Source organism: Vanellus vanellus, assembly GCF_965231255.1.
Source record: "Vanellus vanellus genome assembly, chromosome: 1".
In the NCBI taxonomy this organism is placed as follows: Eukaryota; Metazoa; Chordata; class Aves; order Charadriiformes; family Charadriidae; genus Vanellus; species Vanellus vanellus.
Genome location: NC_138905.1, coordinates 142,679,077 through 142,697,413, shown reverse-complemented (window position 1 = coordinate 142,697,413; position 18,337 = coordinate 142,679,077). Strand labels below are relative to the sequence as shown.

At 37.5% G+C, this 18,337-nt stretch overlaps 1 protein-coding gene across 2 annotated transcripts in view; it reads right to left on the bottom strand.

Moving 5' to 3' along the window:
• Positions 1–1,048: 1,048 nt before the first annotated feature.
• Positions 1,049–18,337, bottom strand: part of NLGN4X (neuroligin 4 X-linked) — a gene marked incomplete at both ends in the record, with an annotated part of 129,245 nt that continues 111,956 nt past the window's right edge. For both annotated transcript variants that reach the window (XM_082483534.1, XM_082483535.1), the window contains 3 exons: positions 1,049–1,898; positions 10,832–11,621; positions 13,465–13,650. In XM_082483534.1, coding sequence (XP_082339660.1) covers positions 1,049–1,898; positions 10,832–11,621; positions 13,465–13,650 — 1,826 coding nt within the window. The remainder of the gene's footprint in view (positions 1,899–10,831; positions 11,622–13,464; positions 13,651–18,337) is intronic.

The window sequence follows — 18,337 nt, the reverse complement described above, 5'->3', positions numbered from 1 at the left end:
TGCAATTTAACAAAGGCTAACACAAAATTAAATTAGACAAAAAAAATATTTTCAGAAAAGAACAACAATCTCCTATGAATACTTTAACATGCACTAGTGTAACCTGTAAGAGAAAATATGCAGGTCACACAGACAACTGTATCCTCTGCATGACACCATGGCCTCATATAAATGAAACATGTTAGAAAAAACTCATGGTTTTTGTTTACCGCTAGTAATTAAGAAGAAATTCCTCCTTTGGGCTTGGAGGAAACAGAGGTGATATGACTAATGTATATACACATAGGTCACAACAGAATGCACAATCTTTCTAAAAGCTCTTTTCAAACTGAAAACATCGATAAAAGCTTCTTTTTTCGTTTGTTTTTAAACTCACAGCTATGTACATTTTTACAAAGTATCTTTAAATATAGTTCAGGCTGGCAAGTCATCTCTGCACAGAACTATACGTATTTTACTGCATAGTCAGTCCTCCTCTTTTTTTTTCATTTTTGTTTTTAATAATAAAATTCTATTTCCCCCATCTGGATTAGAGCTTCATATGCTGGGTAAAAGCCCATGGTGATGTCTTTGTTTTAGCAAGGGCCATTCATGGTATGGCACATAAAGAATTTTTTTTAATTATTTTATTTATTAAAAAAAAAAAAAAAACAAACCAAAATCAAACCAAAACCAAAACACCTGTACAGTCACTGGCTCTGTGTTCCAGAAGACTCTGCTTTGCTTGCTACACTCAAAACACCATTTTAAGTGACTTCTTCTGGCCTCAACTTTCAATCAAAGTGGCTGAGATCTTAAAGCAGTATCGTAACAGCAATGTACACTTTTCACATTTCACAGGGTTTGTAGTTGATCTTTAACATCAGAGAGTTTCTGTGGGAAGGATCAGTACGAAAATACTGACTGTCCTTCTCTTTTGTTTTTACTTTAGATTTTGACAAGGTGTTCAATGGATGGCATTATAACTTTTTCCTCTTCTTTTTTTTTTTTTTTTTTTTTTTTTCCTTTCTTCCAAGTGGTTTGTGAGGGTAGAGGGGGAAGGGCTGAGCTATACCCTAGTGGTCGAATGTCCATGGGGCAAATTTGTACTGTTTTGTCCTCCACTGAAGGTGTTGAAAGTATGCAAAGGCTGCATTCCTGTTAATGTATTTGGAATCATGGTTATGGTGTTGGGTGTCATTAACGGGATGTCATCTGGGGACCTTCTCAAAGTAAGCGTGTAGTCAGGTGGACAGGTTAGTCTCAGAGTGTCATGGGCCTGCAGCGATTCACACTCGTGGTCGTGTTCTAGCTGTTTCATCTGCAATGACATAATCTCTTCATTTTGTATGTGTGCGATATCGTTGGTTGTGTTCCTCTGGGGGCTAGGACGTCTGTGAGTCTCGTGACGCCGCTTGTCCTTCTTGTAATATAATGCAGCAAAAGCTAAAATATTGAGGAACAGCAAGGACGCCCCCACAGCAATGGTGACGCTCAGCTCCGTGGAGTAATCTCGCTTGTTTTCTATCAGAACTGTCGTATCCTCTGGAGCTGTTTTATGGGTGTCTTTTGAATGTTTGGGATTGTTGGCAGGTGTCATTGCTGGGCGTTTGGTGGCTGGCCACAATTTACCAGGAGAACGTCGTGTCACATAAGGAAATGATGTCATGTCAGGAGGGGGGACTTTAGTTGTTGTGGAAACATACTGAAATATTTCATTCAGGTTGTGAAGGTGTGGTACGAGTTCCAACCAGAAAGCAACTTTTGTCGCTCGGTAGTGATCACGAACTCGGGGTTTCAGGCCAATATGCAGATAAAGCTGGTCTTTAGGATTGTATTTGGACCAGGCCACTTCTTCAAAGCGGTTGGGTTTTGTATGGATGAACTTTGTGTCCTGTGGAACAGGCTGGTTTGGATCTCTACAAAAATAAAAACAGGCAATATTATAGTCATTAAAAAAAAAAAAAAAAAAAAAAAGAAAAAAGCAAACACCAAACCCTCCCCCTCCTTTATTTAATGGCTTATTCAATAACTAACATGACCTAAAAACAGAAGCTAAAAAAACCTCTCAAACTTAATAACAGATGTTATCAAATAAACAAAAGAAAAATTACTTATTGTACAGTGCACCTGAGTAACTATAATAATTTTTACATCAAAATGAAGAAAAGGTTGTGTTTCAGCTCCCAAAAGCTCACTCGAAGTTCAGTATCATACTCCAAAGCTGTCTTAGAGAGGCACTACCTACCTTTCCCCTTAGTAAAGGTGTAGGTGCAGCTCTTCTCAAGGTTTGATATTAACTTTCTCATTTAAGGCACCACTACTTCCATGGCTGTAAGGAGTAAATATGGGCATCTAATCCCTATGGAATGTTGGAAGTCCATGTGACTGTAAGAATTTATACTAGATGTGTATATTACATAAAAAACTTCAAAACATGAAGTAGCAGGGCTAATACATGTAGCTGGCCACTCTTTCTCTTTGTGTTCCTTTACTGATTGATCTTTTAGTCCCCCTTCATTCAGATATCTACTTTAGGGAAAAGCCTTTGAAGTATTTGTATATCACAAATCTTTCCGTCATTTGCATGAGGAGATTACTATTTGAGAGTTCCATGTGCTCATTGCTACTAAATAGCTACATTTACTGGCCATAAAACAGTGAGCCTTAATTCTGTCCCACTTTATAGGGATGAGAAATATATTAGCTGAGATCAACAAGTTTTATAGTAGTAAAGTAGTAGAAGAGCTAAGAGTAGTGTACTACTCAGAGATAATTTCAAAACTGGTAACCCAAATATTTAACTGAAATTATGCTTTTCCCATCTTTTCTCTTTTCTTCTTATAGGTTCAGAATAAAGGCAAACCCAGGGCACAAAAAGTATTTAAATGCGGTTAATGTCTATGTATCCTTTTGGTAAACCTTACATAAAAATTACTTCCTCTTGGCACAAAAAGATACAGAAATTTAAAATTACTAATACCAAATTTAATATTCTGTTGTGCATGAGTTTGAATCTTCTTTTGCAGCAAAGTATGTTTTCTGGGACTTTGTGATATATTATACTGAGAGCACATGATTCATTTTCTGTGCATTACTCTGAGAACTTTCCATTCTCCTTTCTATTCCCATATGCATTAGTTTATTTCCTGTGAAAATAATTCTATTATTTTCCTTTTCTTCCAATATAGTCTTATGCATGTTATGGGAATACCAAGACCCGCTGCTACAGATTTTAAAGCATCTTAATTTTTTTTTTCTTATTCCATTTTCAAAAGCTCATGAACATGATTGCCTAGTTTAGCATTCCTTTGCTGTTTGTAAAGAGCTATGCTTTAGTTCGTACACCAGGCTGGTAATTTGACTTTAATAATCTCATGATTCTTGCATTCATCTGTTTACCTAAAAGAATTTATCTCGCCTTTTTTTTTGAGTGAAAGGAAGAATTATTTTTCTATATAATTTTGGTACTTTGGTTTACTTACACTTGTGGGTTTAAGTGTTTGGGGCTTTTTTGGGTAGTTTGGTTGCTTTGTTGTTGGTTTTTTTTTTTTTTTAATATTATACTGTATCAAATTTTCCCCATCTCAATAAGATATAAACCAGGGGTTCCAGAACTGTGGCTATTTCATCTGTCTGTCTGTCTATCTATCTATCCATCCATCCATCCATCTATTTATTTATTTTTCATTTTATGTAGTAATAGTTAGTCAAATTGTGTTAATTCTGAAAAAAAAAAAAAAAAGATAATTGCTTAGTAATTGTTCATCCTACTTGAAGCCAGAGGAGTAATATCCACTTCCGAGTAGCAGATGTATGCTGCTACAAAGAGGGTTTCCAACATGCATGCAAGAAGGAAATAAACGTATTTATTTTGTTCTTAAAGAATAAACTGAAAGATTTGGCAAATCCAGAGGAGAAGATACTGCCCCAATTTAATATATCTACTACTACAGCACTTTGGGGTTCAATACTTAAACTCTAAAGTAAATTAAAAAATTCTTGTCAGAAACTCAAAATCCTGCAAGAGTTACAGCACAAAATCCATCTTTTGTTCTCCCCACTTGCTGTTCTGACTCACAGCACAAAATACTCTGGGAAGAGTTCTACTGAAGGTGTATAAATTAAGCTAGGTCATGTAAATGAGTGACACGATACACAGTATAGGAGGTGAAGAAGCTGAGTGCTCATTTCAAGGAGCCAAGCTGGACATATACCTATTTTTAATTTTTTTTTTTTATGACCCTATAAAAATGACAGCAGGTGATGATTTTAGCAAATAAACATTTTTAAAATTATCATTCCCTTCCCCTACAAACAGACTACAAAACAAGTAAATATCAACCTCCCTTTCCTTTTTCTCTCTTCTGTTCTCTACCTTCATCTCTCCTTTTTAACTATATCTATTAGGAAAAGACAACTATGCTGCTTCCTCCTCCAAATGCAAGAGAGAAAATTAAATTACATGAGGTTGGTCTTGTATTTCAGGATTTGTTCACACATGAAACTGTCCGTTGAAACAAGGAACAGAAAAAAATACAGCCAGTCCTACAGATAAGTAATTTTTTTGCTGAGGGTATCAGAACTCTACCATTGGAATCAAGTCTAGGGTTGATCACTTAATAACTGAATAAATGGTCTGAATATTCTCTCTGAATTTGGAGGATAGGCATTTAAATTATTTTCTTTTTTCACAAGAAAATGGAATAACTAAGTCCAGGCATAAACAGAGGATCTAATAATGCATACATTTTGGGTTTACAGACTAATGATAATTTACCAGAAATATTCAGTGGATATAAATAAAAGGATTTTTCCTTTGCTTGGCCCTCCTCCAATGTACAATTCATGAAATTGTAAGGTTACAAGGTAACTCATGACATGTTAAGTCTTTTTCTCTGGAAGTTGGGCAGTTCATCCTATTATGAGCACTTTTCCAGTACTATAGATATGCATGAAATATAGATATGCATATAATAATTTCTCCTATCGAATCAGATGTTTGACAAAACTTTTGATCTGTTACTTGAACTTCAAATTTCCATTTCCCTTTTTTTTACCCTCTCGTCACCTTTGTGTTTCTGGACATTGTTGAGGCTAAAGTGTCTAATTACAGAACAAAAGGCTGCTAGGAAACCTTCCTTTAAAAACCTGTTGCAATCTTAGAGATAAAAATAAAATCTGAATAATATATTTTCAGTTCTGTACTTCTTCCAGTAATGGCTCTCATGGAGACTAGATAACTTGTTTCCAAATCCTACTAGTTGTCAGGTAGACTTTTTTTTTTTATCTCATACTATTGCTAGAATAAAATTGTCATTCATTGTTGTTCATTTTGCTGTCCAATTGTTTATTTTCACTGTCTTTAGGATTTAATTTAAACAGCTTCTCCATCAAAAGTGCCCCCATAATGAAATGACTGAACTTCTCTTCCATATGATAGAAGAACATATGATTATCTTTCTTCTCTTATCTAAGGTATTCTTTTATTAATGTGCAGAATCATCTGACTTCAGCTATCAGGTTTTTTTTTTCCCACTTTCAGTCTGCACTGATTTTGCTCAATTTAACATGTTGGTGTTAACTGATATTTTCTTATGTGATAAGAGTTAATGTGTCTGCAACGGATGCTCACTGAAGAGCAACATGCATTCCTGTTCACAAGGTGAATTTGTTACTGACGTGGAGAGCAAATGAGAGAACTGAGTATTTCATATGTGATCATGTTGGCACAGGAAGAACATTGGGGAGTCTTAGAATCATAGAATCATTTGGGTTAGAAGAAACCTTTAAGATCATCAAGTCCAACCATTGTCTAGCACTGCCAAGTTACCATTAAACCATGTCCCTCAGCATCACATCTACGCATCTTTTCAACATCTAAGGGTGGTGACTCTTCCCTGGGCAGCCTGTTCCAATGCTTGACGACCCTTTCAGTGAAGAAATTTTTCTGAATATCCAATCTAAACCTCGCCTGGCACAACTTGAAGCCATTTCCTCTCCTCCTATCTCTTGTTACTTGGGAAAAGAGACCAAACCCCACCTCGTTACAACCTCGTTTTGGGTAGTTGTAGAGAGCCATATGATCTCTCCTATACCTCCTTTTCTCCAGACTAAACAACGCCAGTTCCCTCAGCCTCTCCTCATAAGACTTGTACTCTAGACCCCTCGCCAGCTTCATTGCCCTTCTCTGGACATGCTACAGTACCTTCATGTCCCTCAAGTAGCGAGGGGCCCAAAACAGAACACAGTACTCAACGTGCAGCATTACCAGTGCTGAGTACAGAGGCACAATCATTTCCCTTATCCTGCTGGCCACACTGTTTCTGATACAAGCCAGGATGCTGTTGACCTTCTTGGCCACCTGGGCACACTGCTCATGTTCAGTTGGCTGTTGACCAACACCCCCAGGTCCTTTTCTGCTGGGCAGCTTTCCAGACACTCTTCCCCAAGTCTCTAGCATTACAAGAGGTTGTTGTGACTCAAGTGCAGGACCCAGCACTTGGCCTTGTTGAACTTTATACCTTTGGCCTCGGCCCATTGATCCAGCCTGTCCAGATCCCTCTGTAGACCCATCCCACCCTCAAGCAGGTCAACACTCCCCCGCCAACTTGGTGGTGTCTGCAAACTTACTGAGGGTGCATTTGATCCCCTCATCCAGATTGTTGATAAAAATATTAAACAGAACCGTCCCCAGTACTGAGCCCTGGGGAACACCATTTGTGAATGGCCACCAACTGGATTTAACTGCATTCACCACTAGTCTTTGGACCTAGCCATCCTGCCAGTTTTTTACCCAGCAAAGAATACACTCGTCCAAGCCATGAGCAGTCAGTTTCTCCAGGAGAAAGCGGTGGGAGATGGTATCAAAAGCTTTACTTCTTAAGAAGTTTTCTCTTACCCTGAATTCCATATAACATGTTGAAATACCATTCATCTTTTAACTACTTCTGCAACAGCATTAACTATCACTCAGGACAACAGAACTGTTACTTTAATGCACTTAAAGTGTTTTATTCTTTTGTGTCGTTCTCTAACTTCTCTGGAGAGCAAAATGTCGTAACAATTACATAATGAGTCTGTTTCCAAGACACTGAAAGGCTGCTTGATTGTTTATTTTCTTTCAGCAGTCCTCTTTTCTCCATATGTAAAAAAAAAAAAAAAGAGAAAAACTACGTGGCATTTCTTCATGCTTCCACTGATTGTTCATGTTGTCACAATATTAATAATGGTACAGCCATTCCTGCCTGAAGCACTGGTACACAAACATATTTTCCCTTACCTCCTTTCCTCACTTATCACCAGGTTCCACTGTTGCCATGCTCCCAGTCAGCTATTATAACTACCAAGGAAAGCAAACCACAAGTACACTGTTTTGTTTGACTAACACAGCTTGACCATTGGAGAGAGTTATTTCTTCAGACACAAACATCAAAAAAGAAATGCAACAGCCTCATGAGGGAATTCACAGAGAATTGATTTGAAAATACACTTTAGTCATTGTAAGTTTTATTGTGTCTTCCATTAGAAAGCCAAACTGAATAAAAAACATAGACCTCCTTAATAACTCAGTTAGGTTTTTGCTTCAGAATCAATGGTAGTAAAATAATTCAGGAGCATTTATCTGAATTATAAAGAAAACAAGGATACATCCTTTAGGCCTTTATCTTTCCCATCATCAGCCTAGGTAGAGCTGCATAAATGGGAGAAAAATAGAGTATCGTAACTCCTAAAAAGAGGGTAATTTCTGGAAAACCAATAGACACCTCTAATGAGAGCATGGCTTCGTATCTACTCTATGAAACTTTAAATCCTTCTCAAGAGTGCGGCTGGCAGAGTATCCCCTCATGTCATTCACTCTCCCCCTGCTCATGTATCTGCGAAGGATGTAACATGGCCTTGACTAACAGAACATTTGAGCATATAAAATTACCATTACAGTTAGGATAGTACTACTGGCAGCAGACTGAAGCTTTAAGTGTACCTCTTAATGAAGCTCTTGCGTATAATTTTGCACATAGTGGAATCAAAAGCCATATTTTCATATAATTTTTTTAGTTCAAATGTAGTTTCTCATATCTACTCTGTAACAAATTGCTTTCCTGTTTCTAAGGTATGTTAGAAGCATAGCTTTGAAAAGGCCAAAACGACTGTTAATGCGAAACAAAAAAAATATAACAAGGTAGAAAATGGAGGATTAGCAAAACGCAACTTCCAAGTATTAATTTCAAGCACGACTCATTTGCCGTTAAATAGTCACTTTAATTGTCACCTCCTGTTTTCTAGCTTCAGTAACTGACTTTAAAGTAAAACACAATAAAAGCTCTGTGTCTTGTGCTGTGTCTTTGACACCTAATGATTTTATAGGATTGACCTGCCCTCCAAACCCAGTCTTGGCAGCAGGCCGATTAAGCAATGTGTGTTTTTTAACAGTGGGTGGCATGTCAGTTAAAAGCCCAGAACAGTCCATCAGAATGATGCACCACCTGAGCTCTAATTACACAATAAGTACTTGGATGCAGCCTCTGTGGGAGAGTCATCAAGACTGAAAAAGTCTCAGAGACATTAAAATTAAATAAATAAATCTGCAACTTTAATGTTAAAGGGTCATCTACAGGGAAACATGAAATAATAAAATCTTACAGTTAACAGATTTTTCATATATGCTGCCATGGTTGCAAACACAAAGAAAACCAAGTTCTATCAGAATAAGGATGGGAAATGATCAGTTAAAAAATAGGGTGGAAAAAACCCAAACCAAAATGAAACAAAGCCCCCAACAACACAGTCATGAACCATATCATTTTTTTTTCTGAGAGTTGGAGGACCTGAGTGGGCACATGGATTCCAGATTGTGTCTAGGAGGGTAGAGAGAAGAACAGTTGCTCTAGATATGTCTCCTGTTGCCCTAGGCTTGAGGTGTTACAACCTTCCCTTTGCCATTGGAGCAAAGGTAATCTTAGAATATTATTTTCCTCCAAGTATTATCTTGTACTATCCAGCAAAATTAAACATTGTTCATATAAACAAAGAAAAGAAGCAGCAAGGTAATGCATCTTGAGCTGCTCTTTTCCTTTCCTAGTGAAAAATGAAATTTTACAGCCAGAGGTTATTTTAAATGCCACATCTTTCAGACTGTCTATAAAGGGGCAAGTTCGTAACAGAAGATATATCCCATTCCTGTTTCACCAGCAATGGCAAAGTTTCAGAAATGACTAATGGCTCTCCCAAAGCACCTGTTATGCCTTTAGGTGTAGTATGACAATGGGTTCATAACCAGAGAACTGGGTGATGGCATGTATAGCCTGCTGAAATTAGCTTTCAAGTAGCAACAGCTGGAAAGTGCTTGCAATTACAAGTAATGGCAGCAGCTGGGGCTGTGAGAAGCTCTTGTCAGCCTCAAAAATTGCTTAAATATGACTACTGGAAACAGTCATAAAATAATTGTAAATAATAGTGAGACTGTGGAGATCTTGCATCTCCGTAATTCCAATGATGTGTATTTGTGAGGATCTGAAGTCCTCTATGTGCATGTAGCACAGAGTCCTCTATGTGTATGTATAAAGACAGACTGACGGTATAATCATCTCGAAAGAGTGTATGGTACAGCCAGCGTGCTGCATTCTCTGTCCATAAACCAAGCTTTCATCCTGAAGTTTGTCCATCCCAGTACTGATGACTTCTTGTTGCCAAATACATCTAAATATTCCACAGTTCATTCACTATTGTTGCAGTACTGTGGGATTTCTGCATGCAAAAGTGCCCATCTAAAATGCAGTGCAACAAAAGCTTTCTCTTTGCCTTGTAAAATGAACCTGAAGCATTTGTTTTCTTACCCAATTCATGCTCGAGGTTTTGTTAAAGCTGCAAAATCTCTCTCCCTTGAACATTATTTGGATTCATTAAAGGCTGCAAAAGCTGCTGAAGCCTCTGAGCATGTCACACTAGGCATCTCTGAATTTTTCTTATATAGCTGCATACCATTCACTGCAGTGCAGTAAAGCTGCAGTTTCCAGAGCCCAATCCTGCCATTAAACATTCATTGGAAAGATTTACAGCCCCTTTGTGCCACAAGTATCTTTGTTTTAATTCAGTACCGAAGACTCAAGGTTAACAAAAAAGCTCTTGCTGCTCAAGCAAAACACTGCAATACTCTTTAGAGGAATTCTATAGGAAGAGAACAGAAATTATTAATAGCACTCGCAGATTAAGCTGCTTTGAGGGTTCTTTCCTTGATGTTTACAACTCTATTTCAGCAAAACATTGATGTCTTTATTTTTTTTTATAAGCAGAATTAATTTAGATTTTTAACTGTCTCAAAGCAAAATTTATATCTTAGTCTCTTCTTCATTCCAGTCAAGTACTTATTATTGCCATTATAGCCCTCAGAGAGAAAAATCTTTCCAGTGCCTTCCTTTCTGTTCCAATTCCTCCCTGAGTCCCCATCCCTGTGAAGGTCGCTAAAAACAAGAACTTCCTTTCTTTTGCAGCAGATAACTGCTATCTGCCTGACAGTTCTTTCTTCAAGTAGCAGACATGTTGCCTCTGATTTTTCAGTATCGTAGTGAGCTGCCTTTTCTCTGAGACATGCTTTGTCTTAATAATTGCCCTATTTTTTTGAATCAAAAATACAGTGCATTATTATTCTCACTGAGATACTGAAAGAAAATAGTTTGAGGGAACACACTAATTAAAAATCTATTAAATATGAATAAGCCCCAGTTACTTTCTCTCTTACGCAAATAGTGCTATAATATTGCTGCAAGTTCAGGGTTTGAAGCCACTGCTATGGGATACTGACTATTTTAGAAGTATGTTATCAACAAAAAGGAATGCTAGAGGTCAAACTTACCCAGTTTTGGCAAAGTTAGTCCAGTACGTCATAACTACTGCGCTGAGCATGACATCATTCTTGGAAAAGTTGCAGTTGAAGAGTTCTGTGGGGCCAATCATAGGAATCCCAAACACGTAAGGAACTTCATCACCATGAGCTGAATCAGCCCAGCTAGGTTTCATCTCACTTTGGCAATGGTGATAAAATGCATAGAAATATGTTGGAGATCCATACTGAGCATGTAGGTCAGCAGTAGCAACAGCCGGTGCAACCCACTGGTGGTCTGTAAAAAGAGCAACCAGGGTCTTCCGTCTTGTTTCGGGGTTTTCTTTGTCTGCCCAGTCAGTGTACATGAATTTAATGGTTTCTCGCAGTGTATCTTTCCCTTCTGGATAACCATACAGATTGTCCACAAAGTTGGAGACGGAAAAGTCAAAATCATTGGGCGAAACACCATCTTCATTATCTACAATGCCGTCCACAAATTTTAAACCTTCCCCTTGATTTACGCCCAGCATTATATCATAGTTAAGGAATTCCCCTTGCTCCATGAGAATCTGAGGGTCATCTGGAATCACGTCTCCATCTATCACAGGCCCAAAGGCAATGTGGTACGTGGCTGGAGTGATGGTCTGTTGAATGAGTTCTTTGTAATTCTTATTCCGAAGACATTCAACCAAATCAGTGGTATCCAGCATGTCGCAGCCCACTTTATCTGCCAATATCCGAGTGTACTTGGCAGGCTGGTAGTTCACTGCCCAGCTGGACAGGGCTGTTCCACTCTGTATGATTGCCTTTTGGAACAAACCTGCAAGTGTAAATTGTTTAAATGCAAATCCAAATATATATTAAAAAAAAAAAAAAAGCAGCTTTCACTAAGCAAAGAAAGTTTTGACTGTGCAATAACTAAAGGATGCCTATACCTACATTTCAATTCAATCTCCATACATTCTACTCACTGCTCCCTTCTTATAGTATCTCTAATAGGCTAATAATTAAAATCTCTGTTGTTCTTGATGCTCACAGACCTAAAGCATGAAGGTTTCAGGGTACTGTTTCAAGAACAATACTCATGCTTGTACTGCAGTTTTCTTGCATCTTTAATGGAAGTCCCTGGCTTTAGCACAGTGGTAGTCCTGTAAAAATTTCTTTAAAGGAGTGGCAGCTACAAGCAATCATATCCTCTTCACCATGTAAATGACTCTTATAAACGCACTCTTCAGTAGTTTAAAGGTCAAATGAAAATTACACACTCTCATTTCCTTCACAGAAACCGTGCATCATAATTTGAAAAAAATCTGCTCTGCTAAAATCAATTTAATAGGCTTGAGTATTCTATTCTGACAAATTTTTCTTTTCCATCTTAACTTTTTGTGTGTGTGTGTTAGTACTGCCTATATGATGAATTAAAATATGTTTACATTGGAAGAGAGTAAGACAAGATTCAATAGGTTATTTTTTTGGTTGTTTTATATATATTAATATAAAAAGAGATGAAAGACTTAGTCTGAACAGCTCCTTCGTGTCACCAAAGTGCTGAAAAGCAACTAGAGCCTACTGGTGAATCTGCCCCATCTGTTTCTTCCTGGTAAGATCACTAAAATGGCCTATTTTATACTTAAACTAAAATGCCTGGGCCTCTTCTGTACATGGTTTCTACCTTCGAGCTCTTGAAATGTCAAACACAGCAACAACTACAAAAACATTTTAAAGACCTTGAAGCATTTATGGGAAAAACTGGCTGTGGTCAATATACCTTTGTGATGATTACTTACTGCACACTACAAAATTTCAATTATATGATTAGTTAAGTTTTTCATGGTTCCATCTGCTTGATTTCGTCATGGCTTCCTCAACAGCTATTCACTGCACACTATTTGTATCAATAGACCAAATTGTCAGGCATAATTCTATGTATTTCCAAATAGGGTGTGTTTACCAGCAGCCCTGCTACAATTGCTTGCTAGAGCTTAGCTTTCTGCCATAGATTTCTGTCTGTTTTAATGGGACAGAAGTAGCATGGACCTATAAGTACAATAGATATTTTGGTCTTGTCTTCTTTTATAAATTCTTTGTAGATTTTGCCTTAGCACCCAGAATATTTATGGCTCAGTACTGGTGCTGTACATTCTTGGGGTTTTTGGGGGGGTGCGGTGAGGTGTTGAGGGTAGAAATCCCACAGCTCAAACACCTACCAAAATCTTAAGAACTTTGTGTGGGATCACACAGTACTTGTGGGAGTTAAACACATTTTTTATTAAGGTTAAATTATGTTATTATCAAGTAAGGAAAGCATCTAATGTTGGAAGCAGAGACAAGAGTGTGTGAAAAATGAAAAAAGTCACTGTCCTTTTCCACTTTAATTAGGGCACATTCTTTGATAGAAGAGCCAGTGGAGACTGTTGATAAAGCTAGAAAAATACAATGCCCATGGCATTTGTTGCATGAAATTTCTGCTATAATAGCATTTAATTTTTCATATAAAAATATTTATGTTGAGTAACACAAATACAGAATACTAACTAGTAGGTATTTTTAAAAAATTACAGACCTCATGTAATTCTAGTTCAGCCTACCTGATATAGCCATTTTTGTTACATTATAATGTTTTTAAAAAAAAAAAAAAAGTGCTTTCCTCAAAAGATTGTTACCTTCTGAATAGTGAGAGAGTGTCAGGAGACTGACACAGGAAGCTCCTGCCCCAGATCCAAAAATAGTAACTCTTTTTGGGTCTCCTCCGAAAGATCCAATATTTTCTTCAATCCAACGTAAAGCTTGGATTTGGTCAAGCAATCCATAATTGCCTTTTGCAGCTTGGTCCCCAGTACTTAAAAAACCTATAAGGCAAAAAAAGATAATTTTAGTTCAACAGACACAGAGTTAGCTACAGGGTATCCACATATTCACAACACATCTTCCCATCTTTTCATCTTCTGGGCTTTTTTTTTTTTTTTTAAAGGTCACGGTCCTAGTTAAATGTCTCCAGTGCAGGCAATGGAAATCATTTTATATGCTGTTTGGTTTTGCTTTGTTTTTCCCTACTGCAGAGGTCACATTTGTGAAGAATCATTCTTTTCTTTTTGAGATAATTCTATATCAATGCAACAATAAAGACTGAAGATTTTAAACATTTGATAACTGTATGTGAGTAAGGTACAAAAACTTAGGAAATCATTTTTGTGCAAAGAAGTAGTGAGATACCCAGTCTTCCAACAAGCCTCTCTTAACACATTAATTTTAATGCTCCTTACCATGGACCAAAATTGTCCTGATCTACATAGCTCTTTAAATTATTGTACTTGTGACATAAATAGACATACTGAGAAACAGAAGAAGAAGGATGAAAAAAATAGTAAAAGGAACAGGAAAAAGGCCTAGGAAAAAATCACACTCCAATTTCACAGAGGATATTTATTAAGAAGATAGCAGGTAAATCCTTGGCAATTCATCCTTTGGTTGGGAGATTTTATCTGAACAAATCAGGTTTTGTCTCTTTCCTTGGAAATTGCAGGGAAAGCTGAGCTGCTACTTTTCGTTCCTGTACCACGGTTATCAGATTTTAGAAACAAAGCACGACACGTTTGCTGCTTGTCGTGCAACTGAGAACAAAATGACCAAAAGACTAGGCCTGAGATTAATTTTGTATTTCTGAAACCAGCTAAGGTGAAACATTGCCATTATCCGTGCTGCCTATCATTCACAGTTAAGACCTTGTGCTACGTCCAAATTACCACGTCGAGCCATGTACTCACACTCCTCTTTTTAACTCCCACAGACCTTTTTCTGTCAGACAACTGGAAGTCAGAAGTCTATTAGAAACACCTTACAGCATACAGAAGTTTTCAGATGGACATTACTGATTTAGGCATCGCTGACAGCTGCTTATCAAGACAAAACAAGAAAACCACTTGGCTGGTGTTTCGATGCTAATTATCAGTTCAGATAAATTTGCCAGAAGAGGGCCCCAGGACTCAGGAGATTTGTATTCCTGGAGCAGTTTGAGATGAGACAGTCTGTAATCTTGAGCCACCTTAGCCTGCTGTGACAAGACCTTCATGTTCCTAGGAAGGACTGCAAGGGAAGCCTGAGGTCCCTAGGGAAAAAAAGGCCTTGCAGTACATTTCACCTGCATTGGCAAAGGGGAAGAGATCTCTTTGCACTGGCTGTAGCTATTTTTTCAGTGATAGGAAAAAAAAAATTCACAAGGTGGAAGGGATTCACAACATGGAGGAAGCGGAAGAGAAGGTGAGAGAAAAGAAGAAAAAATTAGATGTGTCAGACATTCACACGTGTATTTCCACATTTTCTATGGTAGAATTCCTACAATGAGACGCAAAATCCAGCCTCAAGCCTTAAAAGCAAGATCACATAAGAACTACACTCTAAATACAGAATGCTATATGGCCTGTGTTACGGTGGCATAAGTTTCTGCATGCAAGGTTAGGCATGATTGAATGGAATGTATTACCTTGCACCCCAAATAATCTTTTTCATATTTAATTAGTAATTATTAATAGGTATTTAATGTCAGCAAGTGTCTGATGAGTCCCTGTCTATTCCACAAAACAGTTGCTCCAATTGCAGTAACACAAATCATATCCTTATTGCTAAACAGCATTTGATACGGCTTTCAGTTTAAAAAGTCTCTAATAATGGCAAGCACAGTAGTTACAATAGCAGTGACATCTTTTTTTTTCTCTCCTATATTAATGGAAAAAAACAAACAAACTATTAATCCATAATTGCCTCAATTTTTTTAACAGATGTGGTTTTCTCTTTTTAACATGTCTTTATTATCTTTTTAGGACTGTCAAAGAAAGAATAACCCACTTGCTGGCTTTGTTGCTGCAGCTCACTGCAATGTTCTATAATATTCTATAATTAAGCCTTTATTCAATCAGAACTATGACCTCCCTGGGAGAAACTGACTGTTGTAACCTTTAAAGCAGCATGGTAATTAATATTCAGAGCCTAAACACATTTTAGCTCTTCTAGCAGCATCAAGCTAAAGCTGGTTGATCTTTGTGATTTTGAATTCTTTCCAAATGTACTAAAAGGTGACTGAGTAAAACTGCAGTCAGTGAATATCTGATGTTTGACAAATGAAGATTTTTTGTTTCCACAGTTCTACGCTGATTCTTATTAATTGCAAGAACAAATTTTCTTAAGTTAAAAACTAATCATCATGGCAAAGTGTCAGCCCTACATGACACAAACTGAATTCATAAATGTGTCTTTTCTTGATGAGGGTATATTTTCTTTCATGCTTTGAATACCAGATCAAAATGTTTGTTCAAAGCCATTTTAAGAAATTCAGGCAAGGAGTAACTATTTGTCCAGAAATACACAACACTATGAGATCTTATTTTTTTTTTCTGTGACCATTGTGAAGATTTCAAAAGTGTCTTCATGTGTTATTCTCAAGTCCTGAACAAACAGGAATGCAGACATTTTTTTTTTTTCTCTGAAATGCGGATTTATAGCCTGCAACTTTTACATATAAGTTTTTGAGTGCAGTTAAGAATATTTTATGGTTTGGCAGGATTTGAAGGGTATTCTGTGATCTGAAAATCCTTAGGTTGGGGTTTTGATAGAACCTGGAAGTTCCTCTTAGTAGTCTAATGCAACAGAGTAAGAAATGGCAATAGTTGAATATGGAAAACAAATAATTTTGAGGGTTTTGTTTTGTTTTGTTTTGTTTTTTTGTTTTTTTTTTTTTTTCTTCACATAATGACACAGAAAGTAATTAACAGTAATGTTCAGTTCTTGACTTCTCTTAAATAATTGTTTGGAAGGGTGGCCACATGGCTCTCCCACTGCAAAATACCATGGGCAGCAATGGCTGAAAAAGGAGAATGTGAGTGCGTCCCATCTCTGTGGAGTGAAATACACCAAATTGTCTTAGGGGATATTTGCTCTGAACTTACTGTGCTAGAGGGAAAGATGGCCACCAGCCAGACTGAATAGTAACCTTCTTCTGAAGCAAAAGTAAGCTTGAAAAGAAGGACAAAAGAAGTGTGGCGATTTGTAAAAGTAGAGAGAGGGAGGTGGGAAGAGGGCAGCAGCTGGACATTACGAGAAGTGCCCACTAACATTGCAAACTCCCTCCAGCCTGGACAGAGCACCTTCCTGTGGGGTGCTTGCACTTTTGCATTGCTGATATTGATGCTGAAGGTATAGCTCACTGACTGCTGGTTAGATATATGTCACTAATAACTTAATAAACTGCTTTGATACTGATGTGATTTACACCACGTGAATTGAGCAGCTTTTCCATGACAGGTTACTCTAAAAATAAATAAAAATGCATAATTTTATAAGAGTAAACATAAAGTATTCTTGATTTGTTTTGCTGTATTGCTTGCAATTAATCTTATTTTTTCTACTTTCTTTCATGTAGAGGGAAGTAAAGCTTCTTTAAATTGAGGTTTCTGAAGTAACAGTTTTACTTATTTTTCTCTGATTCTATTAAGGGAAGCATTCTAGATGAATGCTTTAGTTTTAACCTACTAGATTAGCTACAGTCAAGGAGGAAGAAGACTACAAATGGAAATTACTGGGAATTTTCCTTTTCCACAGCCTTTAAAAATGAATGGACTCATAAGCTATATGCTGTCACTTGCACTGTTTTGAAAATGCTGTGAAGACACAAAGTTACACACAGAGCTCCTTTAGGTCCCACTTAGACAAGAGGAAATCCCTAGGTCTATCTTTATAGTTGTTTTTCCCACTATGCCACAGAAACCTTACTAAGAGACCAAAGAAATCCCCCTAAAAAACTGTGGTGGTATTTCCCTTTTACTACTAAAAAGTTATCTGGGGATCCACAGTGACAAATAGCAGGGGCCAATACGTATAAAATCCACCCAGACAGTTTACTTCTGTCTAGCTCCAGCCTTGGCTCGTGGCTGGAGGCCATCCCTATGTTAGCATGCCGTGCAGACCTGTAAGATGAAGTCTAGAACAGAATACTTGGACCTCACATGCACACTGTACACATTTCACATGCTGTTTTTTACTATGGCCTAACTGTTGTCCCGTCCTGTGGGCTGAATAAATGACCACTGGTGAACATCATGCATAAGGGCGAGCATATCTTCCAGCTGAGGTTCGCCTGGAAGGGTCAAGGCTGTACTTTACAAAACCTCTCTGCAATGTGAAACAACGTGCAAGGAGGTGGTGACAATACTGAGTTTCTCTGTGAAAAAGCACTCATGATCTGAATTAAAATGCTAGTGTGAACATTCTCGGGATCAAAATCATATTCTTCCAACCATGGAATTTAAGTTTGCAAGGAGCAGGCTCAGGTGCAGCCTCATTTCAGCTGTGAACCTTGTCCAGATATGCGAATAACTAAGTAGGCTGCTTAAAAACTATAAAGTGTTCACTTACACTAAATATGACATTGAAATATAATCCATCCTCATACCTAGACAAAAGTATTCTCAACTGAAAGTTATGTGGTGATTTATGGATCGTTTATATAGATAGTTTAAGGAGAATAGCACAAGTATGTCAAGAAGA